The sequence below is a fragment of the Hyaena hyaena genome, unplaced genomic scaffold (genome assembly GCF_003009895.1).
Source record: "Hyaena hyaena isolate Hyena2069 unplaced genomic scaffold, ASM300989v1 scaffold_33, whole genome shotgun sequence".
NCBI lineage: Eukaryota > Metazoa > Chordata > Mammalia > Carnivora > Hyaenidae > Hyaena > Hyaena hyaena.
The window spans coordinates 4516603-4531632 of NW_024080666.1; the positions used below are offsets into that span (position 1 = coordinate 4516603).

Below are 15030 nucleotides of genomic sequence, written 5' to 3' on the forward strand. Positions count from 1 at the left end.
CACCGCGAGATCATGACCTAAGCGAAAGTCGGATGCTTAACCAACTAAGCCACCCAGGCGCCCCACAATTTGCATTTTTTAAACAAATATAGGACTGTTCAGATTTTTACTTTTCCTTAGTTTTATCAAGTTTTATTTTTTTTTATTTTTTATTTTTTTAAATATTTTTATTTATTTCTAGGAGAGAGTGAGAGACAGCGTGAGCAGGGGAGGGTCAGAGAGAGAGGGAGATACAGACTCTGAAATAGGCTCCAGGCTCTGAGCTGGCAGTCAGCACACAGCCCGACGCGGGGCTCGAACCCATGAACCGCGAGATCATGACCTAAGCGAAAGTCGGACGCTTAACCGACTAAGCCACCCAGGCGCCCCTAGCAAGTTTTATTTTTAAAGGCTTATTCCCATTTCATCTAACTAGTTGAATTTATTGGCATAGAATTTTTGGTACTATTCCCTTGTAAAACTTTTAATGCCCCTGGGGTCTTTCCTGATAGCCACACTTTAATTCTTGGTGGACAGATACATACTACACTATTATTTTATGTTGCTGGGATAGATGTTTTTCTGGACAGATCTCATTGCTGCACTCATTGTTTTGCTCTTTCAGATTCTCACAGGGCAAAGTAGGATTTTTCTGTCTTTAAAATTGTTATTCTACCATTTTATTCACAATATTCAAGGCCTTTATTAACAAATCCTCAAGAAAATTTAATAATGTGCATGCATGCACATATACAAAGGAAAGGAAAGCCTTCTTTAAAATTCATTCTTTCTACTGTTCTTTCCCGTTTTGTTTTGCCTCTCATCGGGAGCAATTCAGGAACCTGAAAAATACTAGTATGTATGTTCTAGATCTGTGCTGTCCAATATGGCCACTAGGTCCATATAACTGTAGAGTCCTTGAAAGGTGGCTCATCCAAATTGAGATGTATTGTAAGTGTAAAGTGCTCACTGGGTTTCAAAGGTTTAGTGTGTACAAAAAGTATGTAGCATATCTCAGTAGTTTTGTATAATGATCACATGTTGATGATATATTGGACACATTAGATTAATATATTAATTTGACTTGTTTTGCTTTTAAAATATGTGGCCAGTAGAAAAATTAAAATTACGTATGTGGCTTACATTGTATTGCCATTGGATAGCACTGTTCTAGACAATATAAAATGAACTGCTTTTCTGATCAGTATCCCTTAAAGCAAACTATTGAGTGAACCAGATTTATCTTATTATGTTATTCAAAAAGTAATGCTGTAGACTTCTTGTAAACAGGATTTAAAAAAAATTATTATAGAATCTTTCAAATATATATAAAAGGGAGGATAGGATATGAATCCCTGTGTACCCATCATCTACTTTGAACAGTTACCAACTTTTGGTTAATCTTGTTTCATTTTTGTCTCCTTTCACTCCTTGTCCCTCCTCCCCAGATTGCTTGGAAGTTAATAGAAATACCTTTTTAGATGCCAGAGAAGAAATAGTAATTTTTTTTTTTTACCAAAGTATAGTTGACATGCAATATCATATTCATTTCAGTGATTTGACAATTATATAGTTTATGAAATGCTTACCACTATAAGTGTAGTTACCATCTGGCACTGTACAAAGTTACTACAGTTATCATTGACTGTAATCACTATACTGTAGACTTCTCATCCCTATGACTTAATTTATTTTATAATTGAAAGTTATAAATCTCCTTCCCATCCCCCTACATTCCTCCCCTCTTCTGCTCTGGCAACTACCAATTTGTTCTCTGTATTTGAGCCTATTTCTGTTTTTTGTTTATTTAAATAATTATTTAAATTGGGGCTTCTGGGTGGCTCAGTTGGTTAAGCGTCCGACTTCGGCTCAGGTCACGAACTCAACAGTTTGTGGATTCGAGCCCCGCGTCAGGCTCTGTGCTGACAGCTCAGAGCCTGGATCCTGCTTCCGATTCTGTGTCTCCCTCTCTCTTTGACCCTCTCCTGCTCACTCTGTCTCTCTCTCTCTCTCATAAATAAATAAAACATTAAAAAAATTAAAAAAAAAATTTAAATTGTAAAATCTTTTTGTAAAATGAAAGTCTGTTTCCTTGTTTATTATGGCTTTAAATTTGGATCTCGGTACCATGGTTTTATTAAATGGAAGTATAGGGGCGTCTGGGTGGCTCAGTTGGTTAAGCGTCCAACTTTGGCTCAGGTCATGATCTCACGGTTTGTGGGTTCGAGTCCCTCGTCGGGCTCTGTGCTGACAGCCAGCTCGGAGCCTGGAGCCTGTTTTGGATTCTTTGTCTCCCTCTCTCTCTGATCCTGCTCACATTGTCTCTCTCTCTCTCTCTTTCTCTCTGTCTCTCAGAAATAAATAAAACATTAAAAAAATTAAAAAAATAATAAATGGAAGTATACCAAATTATATATAATAGAAGATTGACCTTTATACAGGGTAGCAAAATGTGCTTTTGGTATTATCATTGGTTTTAATATTTATTTCCTTTGGCTGTCCATCGTGTCCATTTCATTTGTCTAAAAATCAAACAAAACCCCACTTTCTTTTGTAAAAAATCATTTTGTAAGCAGTTCAATAATATAATATTGTAGTAATTCAGGATTGTTCTTAAGTTTTGATCTTAATTATCATCATTTTCTTTTAAATAAGGTTTCTTTATACTTGTTTAAAGAACTGCCTTTGTATCTCTGGCGACCTTCTCCCTCTGAGATAGCTGTGATTCGAGACTGGTTATTGAATTATAACCTGACAATGGTGAAGAACAAGTTGGCCTGTGTTATTCTAGAAGGACTGAACTGGGGATTTGGTGAACAGGTATGTATCAAAACCATTGCCTAGATACTGGAGGTTCTACACATCAGTTTTAGAGAAACATTTTCTCAAAACATAAACATTTCTGAGTATCATTTGCAAGGTCTGCACATTTCTATTAGCTATGTCAGAGCTTAGGATCTTTTTTTAAATTCTATTTTGTAGAGTGACTGTCTTTTAAATGAAGATAAATTGTTCCACAGTGAAAAGTCTTCTCTTTTTCCTTACACCATTTGTATCTGTTGTTTTATCTGTAGCTGCAGTTCCTCCTGTTTGGCTCTCCTGCCTCTGGTTCTTCTTCCTCTTGCATTTTATCTTCTCTGTCATTGCCAGATTCATCTGCCCGAACCCCGTGTGTTGGCTAAGAGCCTGAACTCTAAGGCAGCCTGCATGCCTGGGTTCCAGTCCCAGTTCTGCCATTTCCTGGCTGGGTGACCCCGACTCCATGCTGAGCTGTCAAGGCTTCAGGTGTCCACCCATAAGCACTGATACTAATAATGCTTACCTGTAGGGCTGTTGTAAGGATTCATTGAGTTAGGACATGTCCAACGTTTACAGCAGTTCTTGGTGCACATTAAGTACTCAGTGATGGTAGTTTTTATCAGTCATAGTTTATTAATGTTATTATTGATAGCTTTATATTATTAAGAGTTTGCTATGTATCATTTGTGTCTAAAGATGCCATGTCCATGATTTTGACTGTTAAAACTTTCCTTCCTCTTTATTCTAGGCCTTACGTGTTAGCTCCTAGATCAAAACGTTTCAGCATTTTAAAGGGAAAATGGGAGAGAACTCAGTCTTCTATAACAGTCTGGCAGCTTTTTTTCTGAGCCAATCCTTTTATTCTCACAGCCATCTTGTGTGTTTTGCGTGAACTTGACCCCTGTTGTACAGATGAGGAAACTAGAGCCAGGAACTTTTCTCTCAGAGTGTCCCTGACCACCTGAGTGTGCCCATGGCTTCATCTGGGGCTTCTCCCACTCCAGTGAGAGCTCTAGACACCTCTTTTCCATCTTCGTGTTCTCTGACTTGTGAATAGAACCTTCCAGTCCTCCCTGTCCTAGCAGGCTGTGTGAAGACTTCCCTGTAAGAGTCTCCGTGATCTTTCGTTGGAAGAGGATTAGGGATGTCTGTCTGTCTTTCTTTCTTTCTTTCTTTCTTCCTTTCTTTCTTTTCTTTCATTTATTTTTGAGAGAGCACAAGCCAGGGAGGGGCAGAGAGAGGGAGAGGAAGAATCTCAAGCAGTCTTCTTGCTGTCAGCATGGAGCTCGACACGGGGCTCTGTCTTACAAACCACAAGGTCACGACCTGAGCCAAAATCAGGAGTTGTATTCTTAACCAACTGAGTCATCCAGGCACCCCAGGGATGTATTTCTTTAAGTTACAAAAGAAGATTGGATGGGAAATTCTATAGGCAACTTCAGGCTCCTAAAGGAATATTTTATTTTTGTTGTTGAGTATCTTTTATATTTTTACTGATGATGAAATAAGGAAAGGGGATATAGACTTAATTTATTAAGAATCTTCCTTTTTAAAAATAATTAAACATCTTCCTGGTTTGTGGCAGTGCCCTTAAACCTGTGACCCAATGTCTTCATGGAGCTTCTAGGGTAGGGGTGGGGGAATTACATTCATATATGAGAGTCTGAGATGACTCAGACTACCTAAGTATAATGTAATGGTTCTTTAAGATTTCTGTGTTTTTTCCTGTTGTCATTTTATAACTTAATTGTTAAGTGATGTAATATTTGGAAAGTTGAGGATCCAACTTTTTTTTACTATCCTTCCTAGTCTTTTTGTTCAAAGGTATGTTAAAACAAAATCAGGATGGCATGTTTGTGATGATTTTTCTCTTTAAAAGGGTACCCTTCATCTGGATCAAGCAGTCCATGCTGAAGTGGCTTTAATGATCCTTGAAGCATACCAGAAATACCTTGCGCAGAAGCCATATGCCGGGCTTCTTTCTGAAAGTATGAAGCAGGTATTTCCTTCTCTTATCTATTGAGAACATCTTTATTATAAATGATTTGGGTGGATAAAGCCACAGTATATACCCTAAGGTTGCCTAAGAACCTTCCTAGCAACTTAAGATACTGAAATTGAATTCTGTGGTTGGATGAAGATTTTTTTCTTTGAGAAGTGGCCTGCACATGACCATTTTAATATTATGGCATTTGACCTGAGCTGGAGCTGGTGTGTCCTGGCTCAGGAGAGCTGACTGTTAAATTTTTGGGAACTTTGAAAACTAGATTGTTGACCTGTTGGTAGCTTGAAACTGACCAAGGTGGGAGTTTCCACACCAGCAAAATTGACAGACCCTGTAAAGGATCTCCCAAACTCCCAACTGGTTGTTAAAACTTACCATCACAGCATTAGTTGTGCCCCAACTTTTGTGTTATTACTCCTTTGCTTGCGCTGCCTCAGATCAGACACACAAGGAGACTAGTGAGTAAGCAGAAGTGGTCAGTTGTGAGAAATTGCTTTAATTGAGTGCTGCAGACTTAGTACTGGTAAGTAGTGTGTCCTCTCTTTTGAGGCCATTACCGATCACAAAAGGAAATGGGCGGGTGAGCTTACTGATTTAATTTGTATGTGACTAATGTGGTTTGAAATAAATAATTGTTTTAGGTTTCATATTTGGCCAGTATTGTTCGATATGGAGAGACACCTGAGACCTCATTTAACCAGTGGGCCTGGAACTTGATCTTGAGGTTAAAACTGCACAAAAATGATTATAGAATACAGCAGAATTGTCCACCTGTTCCCTTCTCCAGCACCGTGCCTGACATGACAGAGTCACCCACGTTTCATCCTCTCTTGAAGGCTGTTAAGGCGGGCCTGCCCATCGGCTGTTATCTGGCCTTGGCCATGACGGCTGTGGGCCACAGGTACAGTGTTGGGGCTGAACCCCTAGGGTTGCTGAACCTTGTAGTCAGTGATTCTGGATCTCATTGTCACATCCCAAGGTCTGAGGCCTTCATCAAACCTATCTAAGGGCAATCAGGACCAAATTATAAGCCTTATTAATGGCTTATCTAGGGGAAATGTTGCCCAAATTCATATAAGACAGATTTTTACCAGAAAATTACCTTGTACATTATGGAGAGAGTATATATGTCACCCAGAGCAGAAAGTTCGTGTCAGCAGTAGATGTTTTCTCTTCCTGGGAATAGTGATCATATAAAAGTAATTAGTGATCTGTACTGAATTTTGTTTAAAGTGATGGTAGCCAAACTTTGGCTTCTCAGCTAGAGGGCTAAACCTGCCCAGGGGAATGAAATGCTTCTCTGGTGTGAGCCCAGAGTGATATCTGCTTCTTCCACACTGTGTGGTAGTTGTCTGTTCCGTCTTCTCAGGGATCGTCTTTGAGGTCCTAACCTCAGAAGCCGTGGTTGTCTTGTGTTACCATTTTATCCCACTGCTGAAGGCTGTAGCTGGTGCAATAAGTAACTGGTGCAGTAAGTAACTGAGTGAATTCTTAGTTGGTTAAAAATTCTTCTCCCACTCCACTTGAGATCATTTTCCTACAGTGTATTAATTTTTTTAGTCTTTGTTTTTCTAAAATCTCTTTCACCTACATGCTTTCTGGTTCTTTGATTTTAGATTCATTGTAGTAATACCTTTTTAGCATGCTGATTTCAACATCTTGTTCCACATAACATGTATTTTCAGTAGGATGCTAGTTGTCTTACCAGCTGTGTATATTTGGCCTTGTGCCAGCAAGTGGGAGAGAGACTGGATCGTTAGTTAGTGGCCTTCAGGCTGTTGACAGTTTAGTGGAGATGGTAGATGGAAACAATTGGCAGCACTAAAGACAGGATCGTGGGCTGAATGAGAGGTGTAGAGCAGTGCTTCTCCGTCCTGGCTGCTGTCTAGAGTCACGTTTGGAGTGATTCTAAAGCTCCCTGTGCAGAGAAGAGGGTGAGAGTCCTGATCTAATTAGTCTGGGGCCATTCTCCAGATTGTTCTGATGTACAACCTGGACTGGGAACCACTCAAAAGTATGAGCAGAAGGAATTTAAAGGAAGGAGAGATCATTAGGGCAGGATACCTGCGTGGAGGAGCTAAGCTTTGGAGATGAGTTGTAAGTAGAGAACGCATCTGAGGCTAGAGGGCAGAGTGGTGACGCTCACCCTCGCAAGGTGAGTAGCGCCCGTGGTGTTGAAGATTCAGCCTCGGGCCATCCACTCCCCACGTGCAGCACCTGTGTGCTCTGAGCAGTGCCCTTACTGTACTGTGTAATAGCCTCTCTCGCTGTTCTCGTGCACTGCATGTTTCTTGAAGGCAGGGACATCATCCTGTCATCAATGTATCTCCAGAACTTGAACTGGCATATATTTGATTGTATGAATGTGGGAAGGAGCACCAGGTGTCAGAGTGGGGAGGGAGAAGACTGAAGAGTGATGAGGAAACAGTCCTTACTGCAGCCCACACCTCATGGCAGTGAATGAAGGTGATCAAGTAGGTCAGTAGGACCAGATAGTGATGGACAGATTTGAAAGTTCAGTAAAAGAGGGTAGAATTGATCTACTGGGACGAGGAGAGATCTTATTTAAGCACTTTGGAAGGCAATCTACATCTTTTCCAGTAGCCCTTGTGTCATTCAGTTTCCTGTATCTCAGGCTCCTCATTTCCTAAATGGGAATAATAATAGTACTGGACTTACTTTATAAGCCTAAAGTGAGTTATAATACATTGAACATGTTTAGTGATGTCTGGCATGTGGATTTTGAGTGTAGTGTTCTGAACTCAATCATCTCATGATTTTTCTCATTTCTTACGTTCATTCTGGGACTGTAGGCTCTTTATTCACTGATAAGACTGTGTCTTCCCCAAACATAAATATTTGTTTGGTGCTGATTACCAAATCCTGACTGGGAGTGAAGGTGTGAATAAAGAGTTTCTCTTTGGGGCTGGACTTCATCCACCATGATTGTCTGGGATGTATACATACTAGCATTAACTTAAAGCTATCTTTTGAATGTGCTTAGGGTTGGGGGCAGAGTATAGGGCAGTATAAGCTGTATATGAACATAACATCACAGAATACAGAGAACAGTAGTCAAAGAAATCACCCAGAATCTTTCTCATCCTAATGAAACATTGTGTTTTTTTAAAATATTTATTTTAGAGAGAGAGAGAGACAGAGAGAGAGAGTGCATGCACGCATGCACATAAACAGGGGAGGGGCAGAGAGAGAGAGGGGGACAGAGGATGCAGAGTGGTCTGTGTGCCTGCAGCAGCAAGCCAGATGTGGGGCTCACTCATGAACCATGAGATTATGACCTAAGTAAGGGGAAGTCAGATGCTAAACCAACTGAGCCACCCACGTGTCGCCGGTGTGCGTTATTTTTAAATGATGTAGTATTTTCATTGAATGCATTTTTCCAAAATTTACGTAAATCATGTCTGCCTCTTGAGTTTGTGATTTTTAAATAATTTTGAAAAGTCCATCTTTTACATGGATCATCTGTGATATTTTCCTCCACATTTGAGATTATTTCTTTTTCTTTTTCTTTTTTTTTTTATTTCTGAGAGAGAGAGAAAGAGAGACAGTGTGAGCAGGGGAGGATCAGAGAGAGAGGGAGATACAGAATCTGAAACAGGCTCCAGGCCCTGAGCTAGCTGTCAGCACAGAGCCTGATGAGGGGCTCAAACCCACGACCTGTGAGATCATGACCTGAGCCAAAGTTGGACACTTAACCGACTGACCCACCCAGGTGCCCTGAGATTATTTCTTAAAGATAGATTTTTCTGAAGTGAGTCAAAGAATACATAAATTTTTGTGCAAATTGGTTTCAGAAGAATGTTGCCATTTTATACTAACAGAATGAACTCACTTTTGAGGACTGGAAAGCTACAAACCTGGGTTCTCATGTTGGCCCTCCATTAGGAAATTATGTGAATTTGGGCATGATACTTCACCTTTCTCATCTCTAAAATGAATACATGGATGAAACCGTTAAGGTCCTTAGTGCCCCAGAGTTCCGATGCTAGTATTTCTATGCTAAGGTTGGCTCTACAAAAATGTGCTGGAGACCTGAGATCATCTGGGTAGCAAGTAGGCTGATGGCTCGTTGGAAGAACATCATTTTCTGAACCGGCCACCTGGCATGCTCATTGCCTTTGTCTCTTTCCATAGCATCGAGAAGTTCTGTGCAGAAGGCATCCCCCTGTTGGGAATTCTGGTCCAGTCGAGGCATTTGCGAACAGTGGTTCACGTCCTGGATAAGATCCTGCCTTTGTTCTATCCTTGTCAGTATTACCTTCTGAAGAACGAGCAGTAAGTAGAAAACAGCCTGTGGAGTATGGATGACAGTTTTCAAGTAAAATCGGGAATAGTATAAATCACTGGTGTATTTTTTATGAGGCAGAAAACTTACTGTTTGATGAACAGTGACTCTTATGATGATTCTGGTTTTATTATCATGAAAGATAACTTCCCTTTCTCATTTAGTTTTAGATTGCTTATAGTTTATTAGCATTTGAAAGAGCAGTTTCCATGAAACCTGGGAATAGTGCTTCTGACATTGAGCCGCAAATGGCTTTGCCATTGTAACAATAACAAAACACCTGCTGTTAATTGTCTATAGTATTACAAACAGATAAGATGCATAGGAAGGTGCTCATCACGTGAGACATACATAATCTTGTTGAGAAAACAAGACTTTTGAGGTAATTACAAAAGTTATGAAGCAAAGCATTATTGGCAAGGCCATGCTGTGGTGTATAAGTTGCATTTGCATTGTGTGGTAAAAGTGTGTGGAATATAGCGTAAAAAAAATAGCTGCTTGAGGAGGGAGGGAATTAAGGATGGCGTCATAATCAAGACTCTTAATTGCACATGATAAATACCCAGTGCACACTGGTTTTACCAAGAAGGGAATGTAATGACTCATTTGATTGGGGAAAGGGCTCATGATAACATCAGGTCATTCTAAAGTGGTAGTTCTCATGACAGGGATGTCCACTCTCACCACTGTTGTTCAACATAGTGCTGGAAGTCCTAGCATCAGCCATCAGACAACAAAAGGAAATAAAAGGCACCAGAATTGGCAAAGAAGAAGTCAAACTCTGACTTTTTGCAGATGACATGATACTCTACATAGAAAACCTGACAGACTCCACCAAAAGCCTACTAGAGTTGATCCATGAATTCAGCCAAGTTGCAGGATACAAAATCAACGTACAGAAATTGGTTGCATTTTTATACACCAACAATGAAGCAACAGAAAGAGAAATCAAGAAACTGATCCCATTCACAATTGTACAAAAAACCATAAAATACCTAGGAATAAACCTAACCAAAAATATAAGAGATCAGTATGATGAAAACTATAGAAAAATTATGAAGGAAATTGAAGAAGACACAAAGAAATGGAAAAACATTCCATGCTCATGGATTGGAAGAATAAATATAGTTAAAATGTCATTACTATCCAAAGCAATCTACACATTCAGTGCAATCCCAATAAAAATTGCACCAAAATTCTTCTCAAAAATAGAACAAACTATCCTAAAATTTGTACGGAACCACAAAAGACCCCAAATAGCCAAAGTAATATTGAAGAAGAAAACCAAAATGGGAGGCATCACCATACCAGACTTTAGCCTCTGCTACAAAGCTGTCATCATCAAGACTGGATGGTATTGGCACAAAAACAGACACATAGACCAGTGGAATAGAATAGAGAACTCAGAATTGGACCCAAAAGTATACAGCCAACTAATCTTTGACAAAGCAGGAAAGAGTATCCAATGGGAAAAAGACAGCCTTTTTAACAGATGGTGCTGGGAGAACTGGACAGCAACATGCAGAAGAATGAAACTAGATCAGTCTCTCAGGCCATACACAAAAATAAACTCAAAATGGATAAAGGACCTATATGTGAGACAGGAAACCATCAAAACCCTAGAGGAGGAAGCCGGAAACAACCTCCTTAACCTCAACCACAGCAATTACTTACTTGACACATCCCCAAAGGCAATGGCATCAAGAGCAAAAATGAACTATTGGGACCTCATCACGATTAAAAGCTTCTGTACGGCAAAGGAAACAATCCATAAAACTAATAGACAACCGACGGAATGGGAAAAGATAGTTGCAAATGACATATCAGATAAAGGGCTAGTATCCAAAATATATAAGGAGCTCAGCAAACTCCACACCTGAAAAACAAACAATCCAGTGAAGAAATGGGCAGAAGACATGAACAGATACTTCTCCAAAGAGGACATCCAGATGGCCAACAGACACATGAAATGATGCTCAGTGTCCCTCCTCATCAGGGAAATACAAATCAAAACCACACGGAGATACCACCTCACACAGTAAGAGTGGCTAAAATGAGCAAATCAAAGGACTCTAGATGCTGGAGAGGATGTGGAGAAATGGGCACCCTCCTACACTGTTGGTGGGATTGTAAACCGGTGCAGCCCCTCTGTAAAACAGTGTGGAGACTCCTCAAAAAATTAACACTAGAACTCCCCTATGACCCAGTAATAGCACTGCTGGGAATTTACCCAAGGGATACAGGAGTGCTGATGCATAGGGGCACATGTACCCCAATGTTCATTGCAGCACTCTCAACAATAGCCAAAACATGGAAAGCGCCTAAATGTCCATCAACGGACGAATGGATCAAGAAGATGTGGTTTATGTATACAATGGAATACTACATGGCAATGAGAAAGAATGAAATCTGGCCATGTGTAGCAACATGGATGGACCTTGAGGGTGTTATGCTGAGCAAAATAAGTCAGGCAGAGAAGGACAAATACCATATGTTTGCACGTGTAGGAGGATTAGGAGGAACTTAATGAAGGACCATGGGGGAGAAGAAGGGGAAAAATAGTGGGGGAGAGGGAGGGAGGCATACCATGAGAGACTCTTGAATGGCGAGAACAAACTGAGGGCAGATGGGGGAGGGGGAGAGGGAGGGGGAGATGGGCATGGAGGAGGGCACTTGTGGGGATGAGCACTGAGTGTTATATGGAAAGCAACTTTACAATAAACTATTTAAAATTTAAAAAAAAATAATAAAGTGGTAGTTCTCAGCCAGGGGTGATTTTGACCCTTGGGACATTTGGTAATGTCTGCAAATGATTTTGGTGGTCACATCCTGATGGGGAGCGGGAAGCAGTGGGTGGTTGGGCAAGGGAGTGGTTGAGGGGGCGCCTGAGGGAGTCTGCTACTGGTATCCAGTGGGCGGAGGCCAAGGGTAGTCCTAAACGTCCTGCAGTACATAAGAGAGCCCGTCACGGTAAAGAATTAGCCAGCCCAGAATGTCAGTAGTGCCAAAGTTGAGAGACCCTGGATTAGCGTTTCTCTGTTTTTCTGTTATCCTCCCTCCCAGGCCCCTTGGCCCTGCCTCTCTTTCAGGTCTTCCCTGAAGGTGTAATTTGCTGTAGGGAATGAAAGTGCGTGGCTGTAGAGACAACTAAGTACCATCCTCCTTTCCTGTGGGAAAGACGAATGTTTTTCTTTATCGTTGTTCCTTATAATAATCCCTAATTGGTCTGACCTAGTCATGTGTTCTCTCTGAGCCTGTCACCGTGCTGGGTGGGATTGGCCAGTCCTGAGCGGAGGGTACAGAGATTCTGTTCTGAGGGCCCCTCCCTCCCAGAATTCTGTGGCGGTGGTGGAGGAGGGTGGACAGCTCCCTTAATGAAAGGAGGTGCAGTTAGCAGAAGGAAGAGGGAAGGTGCTCAGTGAACAAAAACAACAGATGGCCCAAGGAGATGACTTTATGGAAGAGGTGGGTTTCTAGTTGAGTTTTGAGGTACATGTAGGTATTGGGCCAGTGGGGAGGTCAGGGCAGGGTGGGGCTTTCCCGCTATGGGTAGGGGGTAAAAAGAGGGTCTGGTGGGGCCAGGCTGGGGAAGGCCTGAGTGAAGGCGTAGAGAGGGAAAGAGAGCTGCCTGTTAGGGAACAGGGCAGGGAGCACCTGGCTGGGGCCTTGAGAAGTGTGAGCACAGGTGAATTCCTTGACTTTGCAGAACCTCTGTTTCTTCATTTGTGTAATGGGCTGATACACCTCTCATACAGTCTGGGTGTAAGGGTTAAGTGACATAAAGTACAATGTCTGGCACTTTGTAATAAATTGTTTTTAGATTTTCGTGATTTTTAAAAGACATTTAATGTCTTCTATATTTTTTTTCCTAACCGTTAACATTTTGAGTAAGGATGAATCTTTCTAGGCTGTGTTTCAAATACTTTCTCTATGTATCTCCCCCAGGCCCTTCTAATGCCTGTGCTGGCTCTGTCCTCTGAATTCTTATAGCACTTTATTGGTACCTTTCTCACCCTCACTTTTCCTCTTGAGAGGGTTTGGGCCTCGTTTGGGCCTGCACCGTGTGTCCTGTGAAATGGGAGAGGACTTCATTCACCAATAACAACCGCTTATTGATTTGCACTGCTGCTGCCTGAACTGTGGAGAGGGAAGCAGGCTGGCCATTGGCCTCAGATACATAGGAAGTGATCACATCCTCGGGATGCAGTTGCCAGTTTTAAGGGCCATGAAGGAAAAGAACAGGGTGCCATGAGAGAGGTTAATGGGTTAGGTGTATTTTAGGTGGCAGAGAAGGCACAGAAAGTATCCTCTGAGGAAAGGACATTGTAGATGAGATGTGGGAGTGAGTAGTTTGGCAGGTTAGGCATGGGGGAGTGTTTCAGGCAGATAATCCAGCAGAAGCAGAGGAGAGAGGAGGGAGCCCGTGCATCCAGGAACTGAGGACACTTCCTGACTAATTGTGGTGGGTTCCCCCCCCCCCCCAAGTGCCCCTTATACCACCTTGAAGGAAGTTGACTTCCAATACAAGATTGTGAGGTGATTTTGCAAACATCTCTGCATTTGTTAGTGAGAGTGGGGAGGGGGTAAAGGGGGCACTTGGGATGCTGTTCCTCTCATGCTCTTGAACTTGTGCGTGTTTCTGTGTCTTGGGATCTATCTGCTCACTAATACTTCTGCAGGTGGATAGAATTCCTTTTAACCCACCTTAAATTTGAAAACTTACTTTTCTGAAATTCTTAAAGATTTACTGAAAATCCTAAATAGAGCTTTGGCCTACAAATGGGACCAATTTAATGTTTTTCTGTTTTTTCCTATGTGATTAACCACTGGAAATTTTGTTGACTTCTGATTGGAAGGTAAAACTCATTGTCCTATGTTTTTGGCAGGTTTCTGTCACACCTCCTTTTGTTCCTACACTTGGACAGTGGAGTCCCTCAGGGTGTCACACAGCAGGTCACCCACAAGGTGGCACAACACCTGACAGGAACTAGCTACGGGGACAATGTGAAGCTTCTCAACAGCATGATCCAGGTCAGGCCCCTAAGAAGCCCCTAAGTCCACCCTTGCCCACCTTCCCAATCAAGCACTCTAGTGTTAGCACATTGAGTGTTGGTCATTTCAAAGCACTTGGCACAGTGCTTTTGGCCAAGAACATCAGCAAATTTGGGCTTTGTAATGGATGTAGTTATTTTGTTGGTGTTTTAAAAATGGGAGGCTGACTCTTACCTTCACATCACTTGAGCCCTTTCTCCATAGGCCCACATATCTGTAAGCACCCAGCCCAATGAAGTGGGCCCCGTTGCCGTATTGGAGTTTTGGGTTCAGGCTCTAATAAGCCAGCACCTTTGGTACCGAGAACAACCCATCCTCTTCCTCATGGACCACTTGTGTAAAACAGCTTTTCAGCTGATGCAGGAAGACTGTGTGCAGAAGTTGCTCTACCAGCAACATAAGGTAAACCTCTTAGAGAATTTGTCTCTCAGTCATTGTCTAGATAGTGGCCTTCCCAAAATGCTTCCCCAAATTCATAGTTCTCAGTACTACTCTGGGGGCACTGCCTTTAAAAAAAATTTGTTTTTAATGTTTATCTGTTTTTGAGAGTCAGAGTGTGAGTTGGGGAGGGGCGTAGAGAGAAAGAATCAGAAGCAGGCTTTAGGTTCCGAGCTCTCAGCGCAGAGCCTGATGTGGGGCTGGGACTCATAGACTGTGAGATCATGACCTGAGCCAAAGTTGGACGCCCAACCAACTGAACCACTCCGGCACCCCGGGGCCACTGCCTTTTTTAAGCTTGGTCTTCATGTTGCCTGATCTCAGTAACCACAGTCTGCTAGTGCAGATTCTAGGGAAGCCAAAGGAAAGGACTCCCCCAGGGGGACATTTGGCTGTAATACGGTGTCTGTGGCAGTCACTGCTGGTAGACTAATTATGAAATCTGTATCTT

General features: G+C 41.9%; 1 protein-coding gene across 1 annotated transcript in view; it reads left to right on the forward strand.

Moving 5' to 3' along the window:
* The window catches only part of EPG5 (ectopic P-granules autophagy protein 5 homolog), a 113047-nt gene that overhangs the window by 34380 nt on the left and 63637 nt on the right, over nt 1–15030 (forward strand). The window contains exons 14-19 of the mRNA XM_039228820.1: nt 2635–2799; nt 4658–4777; nt 5425–5684; nt 8939–9079; nt 13976–14120; nt 14346–14543. Coding sequence (XP_039084751.1) covers nt 2635–2799; nt 4658–4777; nt 5425–5684; nt 8939–9079; nt 13976–14120; nt 14346–14543 — 1029 coding nt within the window. The remainder of the gene's footprint in view (nt 1–2634; nt 2800–4657; nt 4778–5424; nt 5685–8938; nt 9080–13975; nt 14121–14345; nt 14544–15030) is intronic.